Source organism: Triticum urartu, chromosome 5, assembly GCF_003073215.2.
Source record: "Triticum urartu cultivar G1812 chromosome 5, Tu2.1, whole genome shotgun sequence".
Classification (NCBI taxonomy): Eukaryota; Viridiplantae; Streptophyta; class Magnoliopsida; order Poales; family Poaceae; genus Triticum; species Triticum urartu.
In genome coordinates, this window is record NC_053026.1 from 426,847,436 (window position 1) to 426,866,216 (window position 18,781).

Consider the following 18,781-nt stretch of genomic DNA (forward strand, 5'->3'; position numbering starts at 1 on the left):
TTATTCAGTTACATTCTGCCATGATTCATCAAGGCACAGTAGGGAGTATCCCGACCTTTCTCTATGATAAGACAGAACTATAACAAACAAATCGGGAATCAGACTCAACAGCGAGTACACTGAATGAACCTGAACACCTGACAAGCAAATGGGCGTCAATCACCTTGCATGAGCAGATCCTAACTGGCATAACACTACACAGAAAAGCTCAACATATAACCCCGCCAGTAATTTTTCAGTTCATATATAAGCTCACTTCATCGCGAAGTGAGAACAGATTTTAGTTACATCATCAGCGTTGATGCATGATTACATTGAAAGCATTAGGAATAAGAATATTGTTAAATAATATTCTCATTTCCAAAGAGCAGTCTAAATTACGGTGGAGTTATTCCTTCTTCAGTTTGACACTCCTTTTCCCTTTCCTGATTGAATCTTGCATGCGCGAAATCCTCACTTCAGAATCCTGAGCTCTTATTTTCTTCCACAACTCTTCATAAGACTTGGGTATAGTGTAATACTCATGAAACATTAGTCTAGTTGCCCTACAGGAGGAGAAATGCAAATTATTAGATCATTAATTAGAGTTATCACGCTGAATGCATGTTGTTGCTAGAGAGAAGGTAGTAGTAGTAGAAGTTAATTAAGAAGTTGTACAATTCACGATGATTGCAGTAGGTGAGAAGATGATCAGCGATGGTGAAGGTCCGGACGGATGGGCGAATCTTCTCCTTCACGTCATGGACCTGACACAACGTCGTTGGCCACTCAAATGACTGGCTGCTCAGGGAATGCATGACAACCGGATCCAGGAGTGGCACAGTGAGGTAAATTGAGTTGCTGCTGATGGAAGGAAGGTTCTTTGCCTTCACGGACAGGCACTTGTCCATGGATACAAACAATGCCCGGTCGCCAAGACTGCTTACTGGAATCAGTTCCCAGTGGCCAAGGCTTACATCAACCTTGAAGATCACAATGACATAACGTCGCCACTCCTCCACATCATGACCCACCAAGTTCATAGACTTGACAACAAGTAGCATGTGGCCATCGGACTCCACAAGGTAGTAGCTGCATAAAAATGGGTTGCCAAACTTAATTGGAACATGAGCAACGACAGGGCCAGGGCCGAGTGGTTTTGGAGCGTAGACTTGCACAATCTGCCTTGAAGTCTGCAGGAAACCGTAAAGCTGGCCTTGGAAGGGCAAGGTATTGGAAAGATACATGTCCTTGTGAATGACCTCCCAGCTTGAGTGGCCCGCATCAGCACTGAGCACCACAGGTGACCAAGGGAACCAGGCCACAACGACAATGGAAGTGGTGGATGACACACTGCTACAAACGGCAGCGTTCATGCGGAGCACGCAGTTGCAGTTCCTGATCAGCTTTTGGTAGACGGGGACGAGGGATGGGAAGTCGACCACGACCCGTGTGAAGCGGTGGAGCACGCGGATCGTGGTTTTCTGCTTGTGGAGCAGGATGACAAGCCCATCAGTGAAGCCAACGATCCTGTGGCGCTGGAGCTCGGGCAGGCGGATGCGGAGGCACCTGGCCGTTCGGTTCTGGAAGAAGGTTATCTGGCAGGCGTCATCCGGGCGGACGGCGTCGCTGTCGCAGAGCGCGACCCAGTGGACCGGGCGGAGAGATCGTATCCGCAGGGTGGGGTCTCGCGGGCTGGGCGCGCAGGCGCACCACCCCGAGCAGACCACGCGGAAGGCAATGTAGTCCACCACGTCGAATTCCAGCACCAGCGCGGCGAGTTGGTGGTCTATGTCATCCGGGAGGGATGCCCAGCCGGTCACCTGCGCCGGAGCGGGGGAAATCCGACATTTGCAGGGGGGAGAAGGGGAAACGACGGGCCTTTACGCTTCCGGCCGGCCGGAGCAAAAGAAGGCGCCTTTCTCCCCATCCCGCACCTCTGGCTTGTTCGGATGCGTTGCTCTCGGGGGCCCCTCACTCATCGACCGGGGCTAAATAGGCCTCCTCCGGCTCCTATCAGTCTGCAACTCGGCCTCCTCAGATCAGTCTGCGATCCCAAATCGGAGGAATTAATGGATCAAAGGGGGATCTGAGCGGAATCGGGTGGAGAAATAAGAACCTAGCGTGGACGTGGCCGCGGCTGCTGCTGCCGCCGGAGTAGGGTGGAAGGACGCCGCTCCCAATCCTGAGCTCCCCACACTTTTTCTTTTCATTTCGCGATATCTTTCAGGTACTCACTCCGGTTCTTTTTTTTTGCATATAAGATTTATCCAAAGTTAAAATATCTTTACTTTGAGCAAACTTATAGAAAAAAGTATCAACATTCACAATACCAAATCAATATTGTTAGATTCATTATGAAATGTAGTTTCATAGTATATATAATCGATATTGTGGATGTTTATATTTTTTAAGTTAAATTTGGTCAAACTTGCTGTTGATGTTCGTCTTTCCTCCTAAATTGCTCCGCAGGAAACTTTGGATCTCGGGTCTTCCGGATCGGACGATGGTGGCGCTCAACATCACACTCCCACTTTGGGCTTCGTCTTTGAGCTTGCCTTGGTTAGGGTGACCAGTGGTTCCATTGGTGGTCCGTGTGGGCGATGGCAGCGGAGTGGTGGTGCTCTGTCTTCGTGATCTTGGCTCAGCCATGCCTTTGGCTGCGTTGATGAGTTTGGGATGGCGGTCGGGTGCTGGTAGTGCGGCCTGGTTGGGGTCGACGGTGGTTTGAGCTCTTCTTCGGTGGTGTTCTTCTCGTGTTCTTGCTCCTGCACTCCTGGGTGTGTTCTCTGCTAGGTGATGCCAAGCGACTGCGGCGGTGGCACACATGTGTCGTGGCGCTGTCTCGGTCTTGTGTGACCTTTCGAATGCGCCCCACGACACATGTGGTACCGTGGCGTTGTGCAGTCTCGGATGCGCGGAGCCTTTCGATTGCGTCGACGGTGCAATGTCATGGTCTTGTTTGCTTGGCGATGCTGACTTCGCCTGTGGCACACAGGCGCCGTGGCGTCATCTCGGCCTACCGTGACCTTTCGAATGCACCCCCGGCACAGGTGGTGTCGTGGTGTTGTGCACTCTCGGATGTGTGATGCCTTTCGATTGCATCGATGGTGCAGTGTCTTGGCTTGGTTCGGCTGGCCAATGCTGTTCGATCACATTGGTGGTGCATTGTGTTGTGCTGGGGTGTGTCTTCCCTCTTAGTTCTCCCATGTTTGTATGTTGGGCTTATGTTTTTTTGACAGAAAGACTGTAAGGGAACCCCCTACAGTATAATTGGTGCAACAAACCCAAATTGCAAGTACCATGCCTTGAACCTGGGTGGGTGGGAAGGCATCAGACCCTTCCCACCACTAGGCTATGCCTTAGTCTGCATGTTGGGCGTATGTTGTTTTTTGCTTTATCTATTCTTTTGTGTCCCCCTGTAATTCTGGTTCATTTCAACCCATCTTGCAAAAGGTTGCAAAGCCTTATAGGCAAATGAATATAATTCAGGTGGGGGAGTTGCCCCCCCGGTGAAAATTCCAAAAAAAACTTGGTTGAGTTTGACTTGACAAAAATCTAATACGCGAAGTAAAAAGGACCGGAGGGAGTACAGTACAAATCCGGATGCATAAGCGGGTCTCGCCGCACTCTCGGGCCCACGTGCAAGCAAGATACCATCACAGTATATCTGTATGTATACCTGTACCTACTTGTTGTTCTTTTACAGCGGAGGGCCTTTCGTGCATCATTACTCCTGTATAAAGGATGGTGGAGTATCAGTCTCCCTGAGCTCTTTGTGGGCGAAGGGCGTCTCCCAGCCGTCTGTCCCGTGGTGGGTTGCCACGAGGGCAACTCAGGGGCTACACGAGCCGTTTCATCTATCCGAACAGTAACGGAGTCGAATACACTCAGGTTCAGGCCTCTTGAAGAAGTAAAACCTTACAATGCTTTGTTTATATTGATTGTGGACGGGGTACATAATACAAGTTGATCTAGCTTGAGATTGAGTATGAATGAGTTGGAATCTACGGTCTACAACACTGATTATATATATACTGGCGTACTTAGGGTTACACATAGGTCTATCTAAAGATAAATGTGTTGAAGATTGCGTTTGTGCCTTGGAGTATGCGCCAAGTCTTCGAGAGATTCCATCTTGATTCCTCAGGGGCCTGACGAATCTGACCCATTGGTTGGTCATTTGAGGGGCCTCGGCCCGACCCACGTCGATAGGTTGACATGGTCAGCATTCCCTTATCCAGGACACGATCAGTAGCCCCCGAACCGGTCTTCAACCCAAGGACTGTCATTCATCTTTGGTCTTCGGACTTGCAAACTGGTTCAATAAATTCTTCGCGTGTCTACCCCCAAAACGATCAGAGTTTTGCTCGAGGAGTATCACACCTCGGTCACCTGAGGAACCCCAATTGAGCTTCCCAAAAGGCATTTTTATTTTGTCAGATTCGAAGACCCCCTTTTAGAGCAGAACTACCTTAACAACGAAGTCTGTCGGTGCAGGGGTGATGATGTTGGTTTGGTCGTGTTCTGACAACTTTGACCAAACCCGAATCGCCACCATGTACTTTTAGAACCGAACAGTCCTTTCAGATGTCATTATGGTGGCGAACCAACCTTTGGTTGGATGGTTAGAGGGACATTGCTATCCCCAGCCCACCAGGGTTCAAGTCCTGTTGCTCGCATTATTCCTGAATTTATTTCAGGATTTCTGGCGATGTGCTTTCAGTGGGAGGAGACGTTCCCATCGACGACAAGGTGCCTACGGTGACTTCGAAAATTTCAAGATGACAAGTAGGCTCAGTCTCTCGGAGGTGCTCATAGGGGTAGGGTGTGCATGTCTGCGTTCATAGGGGTGAGTGTATGCGCGTATGTATGAGTGCTTGCGTATGTACTGATGTTAAAAAAAAGAAACCCTGTCGGGGATATACCCCACGGTATGACCCGGCCAGAGATATGACCCAGATGGGACTTGGTATTTCATTGGTTAAGTCGGCATATGTTTAAGACAGATGTTTAAGATGGTTAAGTCGGCAGATGTTTAAGCCAGATGTTTAAGATGGTTAAGTCAGCAGATGTTTAAGCCAGATGTTTAAGATGGTTAAGTCGGCAGGTGTTTAATGTAACACCCCGTATGTAACCTGCCACATTTGTATTCCAACTCTTGCCATTTCCGGCACTAAGTTATGTTATTTCTTCGTTGTCGAGTTTTTGCCTTCGTGTTGTTTTGTCTTTGTCATGCATCCCATATCATGTCATCATGTGCATTGCATTTGCATACATGTTCGTCTCATGCATCCAAGCATTTTCCCCGTTGTCCGTTTTGCATTCCGGCGCTCCTATGTCCTCCGGTGTCCCTTTCTACCTCTTTTCATGTGCGGGTGTTAAACGTTTTCGGATTGGACCGAGACTTGTCATGCGGCCTTGATTTACCACCGGTAGACCGCCTGTCAAGTTTCGTACCATTTGGACTTCGTTTGATACTCCAACGGTTAACCGAGGGACCGAAAATGCCTTGTGTGTGTTGCAGCCCAACACCATTCCAAAGTGGCCCAAAACCCACCTAAACCTCCTCCATCACCTAGGCCGTTCGATCACGATCGCGTGGCCGCAAATCGCACCTCATTTGGAGCTTCCTAGCTCCCTCTACCTCTATAAATAGAACCCCCACTCCAAATCCCGGATCTCCTCTCTCCCTAACCCTAAAAATCAGCTCCGCCGCCACCGAACGCGTCCGCCCGCCGTCGCCGACCAATAGGACGCCGCCACGTGTTCCCCGTGGTGCCCACTTCGCCGCACCCACCGCCGGCCCGGGTCAGCCCAGGCGGGGCCCTCCAAGCCCATTGACCGGGCTGCGTCCCCGCACCGAGCTGCCTTCTCCTTTCCTGGCGCTGTCGCCTGCTCCGCCCCGCCACCTCACCGGTGCTTCGCCGGCCACCGCGTCCGCCATTGCCGACTAGTCGCGCCCCTCGTCGTCCGGCGTCCCGCGCCGCCAAACCGCGCCGGTGACCGTGGACGAGCGCGCCTCCTCACCGCTCCCAACTCCGGCGGCCTCAAGTTCCCGCTCCTCCGGCCGGATCCGCAAAGTCCGGTGAGCTCCGCAGCGTCTCCGGCCACTGCGACCTCCATTTCCGGCGACCTCGTCCTCGAGCTGCTACAGTACCCGCCAGACCGATCCAGATCTGGAGTATTGGATCCGGTTGACTTTTTCTCCGAAACCCTAATATTTTTTGCATTCTTCCACATGTCATAACTTCATCACCGTGGCTCCGATTCGTGTGTGTAGCATATCGAAATGTTCGTCTCGACGAGTACTACATTTCATCTCATTGCATCATTTTCATTTGAGCTCATCTTGATGCCCGAAATGCTGTTGGAAGAGGGCTATGTGTTGTTAGTTTCAGATTATTATCAGCAAATGCACTTTTGTCATTTTTGCCATGATTAATGCGTGCATGCTATGATCCTGAGCCCTACATGAGTTTTGAAGTATGCCAGGCCATCTTTACAGGGGTGTATACCATGTATTTTTTTGATCTCTGTGGTGACTAGTACAAGCATGCAAAGTAGCTTACTTATTGTTGCTGATTTCAGGGACTTAGAATTTCACTAAGTCCTTGTCCTGCTGTAATTTTTATGTCATGTGTTCATGTTGTTTCCTAGTGATCCGTGCCTCTTTTGAGCATGATCAGTAAGGATGTTTTGTAGATATTGTGGTGCTCTGTCCATCCATGTCTTTGTTTGCAATTATGGAGCACCATAGCTTGAGTCAATCGAGCTCTACTTTTGCTATAAAATGTTCCTCGCAGATTGTTAACATGTTTAGCAATTTTGCCGAGCTTGTTGTAGTTGATCCATGCATGCTATGTTGTTGTTCTTGCCATGTTTAGCTTCTATGCCATGTCTACTTGCTGGGTGTATGCTTAGTTTGTCATGCAATGCCTCGTAGTGAGTGCATTGAGCTCGTAAACATGCCTACTTGTTATCTGTTTTGCCATGTTCCAGTTTTTCACTAAGTCTGAATCTATTAATGTTAATTGCTATGTTCACGTGGTTGCAATTGTATTTTCTGATCCCTTTTGGCTTATGGTCAGTAAAGGACTTTTGTTGTATGCTTTGATTAGCTTCATGCCATGCTTTGCTTTACCATGATATGTTCCTGTAGCATGTTGTTACCTTGCTCTAAACTTTGCTTCCTGATGTTAAATTCCTGACTTGTTAATTTCACTAAGTCTGAAACCTGTTATCATTTGCACTTTTGCAATGCTTGTTTGAACGTGCTATTGAGTGAATTAGCCGTAGCTCAGTGTTCATCTTTTGTCAAGCATCTTGAGTGGATCCCTGCCATGTATTTTGTTGTCACATTGGAGTGCTGTAGCATGTTGTTCTTGATGCATTTAGATGGTCTCGTGCTGTTAATCGCAGACCGGTGCCATATTTGTTTTGCTTGTCATTTCCAAACCGTGCATCCGATTCCGGTGATCTTTATATAGTTTTCGACCGAAATCAACTCACCTTTCCAGTGGCACTCTTGTTTTTCCAAGTTGAGGCCAGGTTCAATCATTCCTTTCCGAATCATGCATATGCATCACATACAACATCCCGCATATCATGAACTATTTTGCATCATTGTTGCTTGTACATTGCACGTGGTTGATTGTGTCTCCCTTTGCTTGTGTTCTTATTTTGGGTAGAGCCGGGAGATGAGTACGTGATCGAGGAGCCCGTTGAGTACGCTTACGAGGATCAAGTCAACTCAGAGAACTTTGCAGGCAAGATGACCATACCCTCGAAATCACTTCTATCTTTGCTTGCTAGATGCTCGCTCTTTTGCTATGCCTATGCTACGATACCCACCACTTGATTTTCATGCCTCCCATATTGCCATGTCAAACCTCTAACCCACCTTGCCCTAGCAAACCGTTGTTTGGCTATGTTACCGCTTTGCTCAGCCCCTCTTATAGCGTTGCTAGTTGAAGGTGAAGATTTGGAGATCGTTCCTTGTTGGAACATGTTTATTGTTGGGATATCACCATATTATCTTGTTTATCTTAATGCACCTATATAGTTGGTAAAGGGTGGAAGGCTCGGCCTTATGCCTGGTGTTTTGTTCCACTCTTGCCGCCCTAGTTTCCGTCATACCGGTGTTATGTTCCTTGATTTTGCGTTCCTTACACGGTTGGGTTATAATGGGAACCCCTTGACAGTTCGCCTTGAATAAAACTCCTCCAGCAATGCCCAACCTTGGTTTTACCATTTTCCACCTAGCCTCTTTTCCCTTGGGTTCCGTGGACTCAAGGGTCATCTTTATTTAAACCCCCGAGCCAGTGCTCCTCTGAGTGTTGGTCCAACCTGTCAGCCACCGGTGGCCACCAGGGGCAACTCTGGATTGGCCTACCGGAAGTTTGGACAATCCGGTGTGCCCTGAGAACGAGATATGTGCAGCTCTAATCGCGATTTTTCGGCACATTTGGGTGGCTTTGCTAGTTTAGTTTTACCATTGTCGAGATGTCTTGTAACCGGGATGCTGAGTCTGATCGGATTGTCTTGGGAGAAGAAATATCCTTCGTTGACCGTGAGAGCTTGTGATGGGCTAAGTTGGGACACCCCTGCAGGGATTTGAACTTTCGAAAGCTGTGCCCGCAGTTATGGGCAGATGGGAATTTGTTAATGTCCGGTTGTAGATAACCTTAAACTAAACTTAATTAAAATGAATCAACAGAGTGTGTAGCCGTGATGGTCTCTTCTCGGCGGGGTCTGGGAAGTGAACACGGTGTTGGAGTGTTATGCCTGAACGTAGGTTGTTCTAGGATCACTTCTTGATCATAGTTGTTCGACCGTGCCTTTGCCTTCTCTTCTCGCTCTCATTTGCGTATGTTAGCTACCATATATGCTAGTCGCTTGCTGCAGCTCCACATCATACCTTTTACCCTTCCTATAAGCTTAAATAGCCTTGATCGCGAGGGTGTGAGATTGCTGAGTCCCCGTGACTCACAGATTCCTTCCAAAACCAGATGCAGGGACCGATGATACCATTCCAGGAGATTCAACTAAGCTCAAGTGGGAGTTCGATGAGGACTCAGGACGATACTACGTGTCTTTCCCAGATGATCAGTAGTGGTGCCCTGTTGGGGCGATCGGGGACTATGTTGCATTTGGGGTTTATCTTTATTTTGGTGCCGTAGTCGGACCTTGAGTGCAACTGGATGAATGTATTGTTATTTATGCTATTTGTGTGGCGTGGTGAGTGTAAGCCAACTATGTATCTTTTCCCCTTATTTATTACATGGGTTGTTGTGAAGATTACCTCACTTGCGACATTGCTTTCAATGCGGTTATGCCTCTAAGTCGTGCTTCGACACGTGGGAGATATAGCCGCATCGAGGGCGTTACAAGTTGGTAATCAGAGCCTTCCCCGACCTTAGGAGCCCCCTGCTTGATCGAATTGTTGGCGTTGTTGAGTCTAGAAAAATGTTTTGAGTCATTTAGGATTATATATATCGGAGAGTAGGATTCTTTTTACTCCTCAGTCCCTTCGTCGCTCTGGTGAGGCATCCTGACGTAGAGTTTTGACTCTTCTCTTCTCAAATTTCACTAAAAAAAATTTAGGATCACGTGGGTATCTTGGAATCATTTCGATGGTTTTGTGTCGAGAACATTATTCTTGGTGCCTCCTGACATTTAGGGGTTGTGGCAGTGTCCCGGGGAGTTGAGCTCCGAGGTGTTGTCGTCACAATTTTATCGTTGCAATTCTAGAATACCTGAGTTTCGCCGACATCGAAAATCTCTTTTATGCAGTTGTTGGTGAGATAACCTCGACGCCACCCAGTACTGGGGCGGGAGTTCGGGAGTATTGCCATAACTCATATAACGGATGCTTTTAGAAGGTTGAGGTAAATGATTTCCGAAGGTTTCTTGGTTATGTGTTGAAGGATGGATACAGCTGGATGTAGGATTTTCTAGCTTTGGGTGAGATATTATGCTTCCCCTGTATCCCCAACACCTGATTGCATAACCGGAAAGGTTCGGGAGTTTCATAGGTGGGAATTCATTAGCTCTAGTTCTTCTTCCGCGGATATTTGGTTTGTGATTGGGTAATCCTCACCAAGTATTTGTTCTTGTCCGTACCTTGTTGTTTTGTTCTTCTACCTCTATCTAAGTGGCTTCTCAATTTATGGAAATGTGACCATTTCAATTGGAATTCACTCATTCATTTTGTTTGGATGTGAGGACTATTAGTTGCAATTTCGATCCATTTGATTCAGCTTGAATATTTGTTTTTCAAGATGCTAATGGACGTCACCCTCTTCAGGATGGCTCCTCCAACACGCACGACTCCGAATCCTGATCCGCCACCACCACCTCCACCTCCGGAGGCATGGCAAGCTGTGATGGCCGCTACCAATGCAAACATGCAGCTGATCATCCAACTCTTGCAAGAGCGCAACCAAGGGAATCATGGCCATGGCAACAATCAGAATCAGTTTGCTACACTCAACCAGTTCCTCGCTAACCAGCCAAAGACCTTCAACAACTGTGCCAAAGCAACAGACACTGATGATTGGCTCGTGGATATCTACAAGCATTTCGAGTGCAGCAGCGTCAGGCCTGAGGACTTTGTCAAGTTTGCCTCCTTCCAACTCAAAGACCAAGCTGCAGAATGATTTCAGCAATACAAAGATTCCAGAGGAGGCCGTGTGATTACCTGGGATGAATTCCGTCAAGACTTCAAAGCTCACCACATTCCTCAGAGTGTTGTTGAGAGCAAGCGTGAGGAATTCCACAACCTGAAGCAAGGCACTTGTCTGTTTACCAGTACAACATCATGTTTCAGAAGCTAGCTCGTTTCACTAAGCAAGACGTCCTTGACGAGAAGAGCATGATATATCAGTTCAGAGGTGGCCTCAGAGAAGATCTCCAACTTTCTCTCGTGCTTTTCGAGCCTCAGAAGTACGATGAGTTTTACAACATGGCACTGAAACAAGAGACTGCTCAACTCAAGTGCGATGCTTCCAAGAAGCGAGTCAGAGATGCAACTCCTTCCTCAACTCAAGTGGCAACTAAGCAGCAAAAGTATTGGCTGCCTCCTCCTCCGTTCCGTCAGCCTTATCAGCAGAAGAGCAAAGGTGGCAGTGGATCTTCCCACCCACCCAACCCAGACTTTCAGAACAAGACTTCATCTCAAGCTCCAAGATCAAGTGCTCCGTATCACCGTTCGCTCTCGGAGGTCACGTGCAACAAGTGCCAACAGAAGGGTCACTATGCCAACAAATGCTTCAATCAGAGGCGTCTTCCTCCTCCCTTTCCAAGATTTGCATAGACCGTTAGCAGTTGTCTCTCCGGGCAAGTGCTTGCATGCAAGCTACGTGGTTTCGGATGTTTCTATCACGTTGGGTGACTATAAGTTTCTGTCTTCTCCAATGGTCCTTGGTAACTCGGATATTGATCTTATTCTTGGAATGGACTGACTTTCTAAGCACAAGGCTCAGCTTGACTGTGCTGCCAGGCAGATTCAATTGACACATTCGTCTGAGTATGTAATCGTCTTTGCCGCTCGGGATGATACCATCTGACTGTTTTCTCTCAACGAGAAGGGCGAGCTGGATGCCATCTCGCAGATTCCGGTCGTTTGCGAATATCAAGACGTCTTTCCAGAAGAGCTTCCAGAAATGCCTCTGCACCGGCCAGTTGAATTTGTCATCGATCTTGAGCCTGGCATGGAACCTGTTTGCAAACGTCCTTACAAGCTTGGACGTGAAGAGTTGAAGGAGCTGAAGAAGCAACTCGATATTCAAGAGCGTATGGGTCTCATCCGACCTAGTTCTTCTCCATGGGGTTGTGGAGTTCTTTTTGTCAAGAAGAAGGATGGAATGGACCGACTTTGTGTCGACTACCGTCCATTGAACAAGAAGACCATAAAGAACAAGTACCCACTTCCCAACATAAACGAGCTGTTTGAACAACTCAATGGTGCTCAAGTATTCTCCAAGCTTGATCTCCGCATGGGCTATCATCAGATTCGCATTCGTGAAGAAGATATCCCCAAGACAGCATTCAGAACAAGCTATGGTTCATATGAATACACGGTCATGTCTTTCAGCCTTGTCAACGCTCCTCCAACTTTCTCTCGCATGATGAATTTCATCTTCAATGCCTACACAAATGACTTCGTCTTGGTCTACCTCGATGACATTTTGGTCTTTTCCAAGAACAAGGAGGATCATGCCAAGCACTTGCGTTTGGTGCTCGATAAACTCAGAGAACATCAGTTCTATGCGAAGTTTTCAAAGTGTGAGTTTTGGCTCGATGAGGTTCTCTACCTTGGGCATATCATCTCCGCCGAGGGCATAGCGGTTAATCCTGAGAAGGTGTCTGCAATTGTGAATTGGAAACCACCTGAGAATGTGAAGCAACTCTGCAGCTTCCTTGGGCTCGCAAGCTATTGTCGAAGGTTCGTTGAGAACTTCTCTAAGATCGCGAAGCCTCTTTCCAACCTTCTCCAGAAGCATGTGAAGTACACCCGGTCTCCTAAATGTGACATCGCCTTCAACACCCTGAAAGAGAAGCTAGTCACTGCTCCAGTTCTGAGTCCTCCTGATGAATCCAAACCGTTTGAGGTCTTCTGTGATGCTTCTCTTCAAGGTCTTGGTGCAGTGTTGATGCAAGAGAAGAAAGTTGTAGCCTATACCTCTCGCCAGTTGAAGCTGAACGAAAAGAACTACCCCACTCATGACCTCGAGTTGGCGGTAGTTGTCCATGCTCTTTTAACATGGAGACATATCTTATTGGGACGAAAAGTGGACATCTTCACTGATCATAAGAGTCTCAAGTACATCTTCACTCAGCCAAACCTCAACCTCAGGCAGACTCATTGGGTCGAGATGATTCAAGAGTATAATCCGAGTATCGAGTATACTCCAGGCAAGGCCAATGTAATTGCTGACGCATTGAGCAGGAAGGCTTACTGCAACAGTTTGATTCTCAAGCCTTACCAACCCGAGATTTGTGAAGCTTTCCGCAAACTCAACCTTCAAGTTGTTCCTCAAGGTTTCCTCGTCAACCTCCAAGTCTCTCCTACTTTGGAAGATCAGATTCGTGAGGCTCAACTTCATGATGCTATGGTGAAGAAGGTGAAGATTGGGATTGCAAAGAGTCAACCCAAGTACAAGTGCTATCTTCTTGATGACAAGGATACTCTATTCTTAGAGGGTCGCATTGTTGTGCGTAAAGGTGACCTTCGTAAAGTCATTATGAACGACGCTCACAATTCACTCCTCTCTATTCACCCTCGAAGTACAAAGATGTACCATGACCTCAAGCAGTCATATTGGTGGACTCGAATGAAGTGTGAGATTGCTCAGTTCGTGAACGAATGTGATGTCTGCAGAAGAGTGAAAGTAGAACACCAACGACTAGCTGGTCTCCTCCAACCTCTTGCCATTCCAGAATGGAAGTTTGACCATATTGAGATGGACTTCGTGACTGGATTTCCAAAGTCCAAGCGTGGCAATGATGCTATCTTCGTTGTCCTCGACAAACTCACTAAAGTGGCTCATTTCCTTCCTATCAAAGAATCTATCATCGCAGCTCAGTTGGCAGAGCTATATACCTCCAGGATTGTCTCTCTGCACGGCATTCCGCAGTTGATATCGTCAGATCATGGCAGCATCTTTACCTCCAAGTTCTGGGATTCTTTTCAGAAGGCCATGGGCACCAACATTCGCTTCAGCACAGCTTTTCATCCTCAAACTAGTGGCCAAGTCGAGCGAGTAAATCAGATTCTTGAAGATATGCTCAGGGCTTGTGTCATCTCTTTCGGTATGAAGTGGGAAGATTGTCTTCCATATGCCGAGTTCTCCTACAACAACAGCTTCCAAGCGAGTTCGGGCAAGGCCCCATTCGAGATTCTCTATGGCAGGAAGTGCTATACTGCTCTTAACTGGTCAGAGACTGGTGAACGTCAACTTCTCGGAAATGACTTGATCAAAGAGGCAGAAGAAATGTGCAAAGTCATTCGTGATAATCTCAAAGCCGCGCAATCGCGCCAGAAGAGTTACTATGATAGCAAGCATCATGACTTGGCTTTCGAGATCGGAGACCATGTCTACTTCCGGGTCTCTCCAATGAAGGGTACTCGTCGCTTCGGTATCAAAGGGAAGCTTGCCCCTAGGTACGTGGGTCCCTTCAAAATCATTGGCAAAAGAGGCGATCTCGCCTATCAACTTGAGCTTCCCTCCAACTTTGCAAACATGCACGACGTGTTTCATGTCTCTCAACTCCGTAAGTGTTTCAAGACTCCTGACCGCACCATCAACTTCGAAGACATTGATCTCCAAGAATACATGTCTTATCATGAGCATCCAGTTGCTATTCTTGAAGAAATTGAGCGCAAGACTCGAAACAAGTCTATCAAATTCCTCAAAGTCAAGTGGTCACATCATTCCGACCGTGAAGCCACCTGGGAATGCGAGGATCACCTCCGTTCTGAGTATCCAGAGTTTTTCCAGTCCTAGATCTCGGGATGAGATCCTTTCGTAGTGGTGGAGTGTTGTAACACCCCGTATGTAACCTGCCACATTTGTATTCCAACTCTTGCCGTTTCCGGCACTAAGTTATGGTATTTCTTCGTTGTCGGGTTTTTGCCTTCGTGTTGTTTTGTCTTTGTCATGCATCCCATATCATGTCATCATGTGCATTGCATTTGCATACGTGTTCGTCTCATTCATCCAAGCATTTTCCCCGTTGTCCGTTTTGCATTCCGGCGCTCCTATGTCCTCCGGTGTCCCTTTCTACCTCTTTTCGTGTGCGGGTGTTAAACGTTTTAGGATTGGACCGAGACTTTTCATGCGGCCTTGGTTTACCACCGATAGACCGCCTGTCAAGTTTTGTACCATTTGGACTTCGTTTGATACTCCAACGGTTAACCGAGGGACCGAAAAGGCCTCGTGTGTGTTGCAGCCCAACACCCTTCCAAAGTGGCCCAAAACCCACCTAAACCTCCTCCATCACCTAGGCCGTTCGATCACGATCACGTGGCCACAAACCACACCTCATTTGGAGCTTCGTAGCTCCCTCTACCTCTATGAATAGAACCCCCACTCCAAATCCCGGATCTCCTCTCTCCCTAACCCTAAAAATCAGCTCCGCCGCCATCGGACACGTCCGGCCGCAACCCGACGCGTCCGCCCGCCGATGCCAACCAATAGGACGCTGCCACGTGTTCCCCGCGGTGCCCACTTCGCCGCACCCGCCGCCGGCCCAGGTCAGCCCAGGCGGGGCCCTCCAAGCCCATCGACCGGGCCGCGTCCCCGCACCGAACCGCCTTCTCCTTCCCCGACGCCGTCACCTGCTCCGCCCCGCCACCTCGCCGGTGCTTCGCCAGCCACTGCGCCCGCCATTGCCGGCCAGCCGCGCCCCTCGTCGTCCGGCGTCCCGCGCGGCCAAACCGCGCCGGCAACCGCGGACGAGCGCGCCTCCTCACCGCCCCCAACTCCGGCAGCCTCAAGTCCCCGCTCCTCCGGCCGGATCTGCGAAGTCCGGTGAGCTCCACAGCGTCTCCGGCCACCGCGACCTCCATTTCCAGCGACCTCGTCCTTGAGCTGCTACAGTACCCGTCGGACCCGATCCAGATATGGAGTATTGGATCCGGTTGACTTTTCCCCGAAACCTTAATATTTTTTGCATTCTTCCACATGTCATAAGTTCATCGCCGTGGGTCCGATTCATGCGTGTAGCATATCAAAATGTTCGTCTCGACGAGTACTACATTTCATCTCATTGCATCATTTTCATTTGAGCTCATCTTGATGCCCGAAATGCTGTTGGAAGAGTGCTATGTGTTGTTAGTTTCAGATTATTATCAGCAAATGCACTTTTGTCATTTTTGCCATGATTAATGCGTGCATGCTATGATCTGGATCCCTACATGAGTTTTGAAGTATGCCAGGTCATCTTTACAAGGGTGTATGCCATGTATTTTTGTGATCTCTGTGGCGACTAGCACAAGCATGCAAAGTAGCTTACTTATTGTTGCTGATTTCGGGGACTTAGAATTTCACTAAGTCCTTGTCCTGTTGTAATTTTCATGTCATGTGTTCATGTTGTTTCCTAGTGATCTGTGCCTCTTTTGAGCATGATCAGTAAGGATGTTTTGTAGATATTATGGTGCTCTATCCATCCATGTCTTTGTTTGCAATTATGGAGCACAATAGCTTGAGTCAATCGAGCTCTACTTTTGCTATAAAATGTTCCTGGCAGATTGTTAACATGTTTAACAATTTTGGCGAGCTTGTTATAGTTGATCCATGCATGCTATGTTGTTGTTCTTGCCATGTTTAGCTTCTATGCCATGTCTACTTGCTGGGTGTATGCTTAGTTTGTCATGCAATGCCTCGTAGTGAGTGCATTGAGCTCGTAAACATGCCTACTTGTTATCTGTTTTGCCATGTTCCAGTTTTTCACTGAGTCTGAATCTGTTAACGTTAATTGCTATGTTCACGTGGTTGCAATTGTATTTTCTGATCCCTTTTGGCTTATGGTCAGTAAGGGACTTTTGTTGTATGCTTTGATTAGCTTCATGCCATGCTTTGCTTTGCCATGATATGTTCATGTAGCATGTTGTTACCTTGCTCTAAACTTTGCTTCCCGATGTTAAATTCCTGACTTGTTGTTAATTTCACTAAGTCTGAAAACTGTTATCATTTGCACTTTTGCCATGCTTGTTTGGACCTGCTATTGAGTGAATTAGCCGTAGCTCAGTGTTCATATTTTGTCAAGCATCTTGAGTGGATCCCTGCCATGTATTTTTTTGTCATGTTGGAGTGCTGTAGCATGTTGTTCTTGATGCATTTAGATGGTCTCGTGCTGTTAATCGCAAACCAGTGCCATATTTGTTTTGCTTGTCATTTTCAAACCGTGCATCCGATTCCGGTGATCTTTATATCGTTTTCAACCGAAATCAACTCACCTTTCCAGTGGCACTCCTATTTTTCCAAGTTGAGGCTAGGTTCAATCATTCCTTTTCGAATCATGCATATGCATCACATACCGCATCCTGCATATCATGACCTGTTTTGCATCATTGTTGCTTGTGCATTGCACGTGGTTGATTGTGTCTCCCTTTGCTTGTGTTCTTGTTTTGGGTAGAGCCAGGAGACGAGTACGTGATCGAGGAGCCCGTTGAGTACGCTTACGAGGATCAAGTCAACTCAGAGAACTTTGCAGGCAAGATGACCATACCCTCGAAATCACTTCTATCTTTGCTTGCTAGATGCTCGCTCTTTTGCTATGCCTATGCTACGATACCCACCACTTGCTTTTCATGCCTCCCATATTGCCATGTCAAACCTCTAACCCACCTTGCCCTAACAAAACGTTGTTTGGCTATGTTACCGCTTTGCTCAGCTCCTCTTATAGCGTTGCTAGTTGCAGGTGAAGATTTGGAGATCGTTCCTTGTTGGAACATGTTTATTGTTGGGATATCACCATATTATCTTGTTTATCTTAATGCACCTATATAGTTGGTAAAGGGTGGAAGGCTCGGCCTTATGCCTGGTGTTTTGTTCCACTCTTGCCGCCCTAGTTTCCGTCATACCGGTGTTATGTTCCTTGATTTTACGTTCCTTACACGGTTGGGTTATAATGGGAACCCCTTGACAGTTCACCTTGAATAAAACTCCTCCAGCAATGCCCAACCTTGGTTTTACCATTTGCCACCTAGCCTCTTTTCCCTTGGGTTCCACGGACTCAAGGGTCATCTTTATTTAAACCCCCGGGCCACTGCTCCTCTGAGTATTGGTCCAACCTGTCAGCCGCCGGTGGCCACCTGGGGCAACTCTGGGCTGGCCTACCAGAAGTTTGGACAATCTGGTGTTCCCTGAGAATGAGATATGTGCAGCTTCTATCGGGATTTGTCGGCACATTCGGGTGGCTTTGCTGGTTTAGTTTTACCATTGTCGAGATGTCTTGTAACCGGGATGCCGAGTCTGGTCGGATTGTCTTGGGAGAAGGAATATCATTCGTTGACCATGCGAGCTTGTGATGGGCTAAGTTGGGACACCCCTGCAGGGATTTGAACTTTCAAAAGCTGTGCCCGCGATTATGGGCAGATGGGAATTTGTTAATGTCTGGTTGTAGGTAACCTTAAACTAAACTTAATTAAAATGAATCAACAGAGTGTGTAGCCGTGATGGTCTCTTCTCGGCGGGTCCGGGAAGTGAACACGGTGTTGGAGTTATGCCTGAACGTAGGTTGTTCTTGGATCACTTCTTGATCATACTTGTTCGACCGTGCCTTTGCCTTCTCTTCTCGCTCTCATTTGCGTATGTTAGCCACCATATATGCTAGTCGCTTGCTGCAGCTCCACATCATACCTTTTACCCTTCCTATAAGCTTAAAGAGTCTTGATCGCGAGGGTGTGAGATTGCTGAGTCCCCGTGACTCACAGATTCCTTCCAAAACCAGATGCAGGGACCGATGATACCATTCCAGGAGATTCAACTGAGCTCAAGTGGGAGTTAGATGAGGACTCAGGACGATACTACGTGTCTTTCCCAGATGATCAGTAGTGTTGCCCAGTTGAGGCGATCGGGGACTATGTTGCATTTGGGGTTTATCTTTATTTTGGTTCCGTAGTCGGACCTTGAGTGTAACTGGATGAATGTATTGTTATTTATGCTATTTGTGTGGCGTGGCGAGTATAAGCCAACTATGTATCTTTTCCCCTTATTTATTACATGGGTTGTTGTGAAGATTACCTCACTTGCGACATTGCTTTCAATGCTGTTATGCCTCTAATTCGTGCTTC

The 18,781-nt window shown here is 47.7% G+C and overlaps 1 protein-coding gene across 1 annotated transcript; it reads right to left on the reverse strand.

The window, feature by feature from the left end:
* Positions 1–221: 221 nt before the first annotated feature.
* Positions 222–15,553, reverse strand: LOC125507089. The gene is made up of 3 exons (XM_048671783.1): positions 15,177–15,553; positions 658–1,860; positions 222–545 (listed from the first exon to the last, which is right to left on the reverse strand). The coding sequence occupies exons 1-3, from the start codon at positions 15,551–15,553 to the stop codon at positions 389–391; spliced, it is 1,737 nt and encodes a 578-aa protein (XP_048527740.1). The 3' UTR covers positions 222–388.
* Between the last annotated feature and the right edge of the window lie 3,228 nt (positions 15,554–18,781).

Excerpts from the sequence above, each read along its gene's own strand:
- LOC125507089 (XM_048671783.1), bottom strand. The coding sequence starts at position 15,553 with ATGGAGGTCGCGGTGGCCGGAGACGCTGTGGAGCTCACCGGACTTCGC. Across the intron at positions 1,861-15,176 it reads CACGTGGCAGCGTCCTATTG|GCCCGTCGTTTCCCCTTCTC; the intron begins GTTGGCATCGGC and ends GGAAGCGTAAAG. Across the intron at positions 546-657 it reads TACTGCAATCATCGTGAATT|GGCAACTAGACTAATGTTTC; the intron begins GTACAACTTCTT and ends CTCCTCCTGTAG.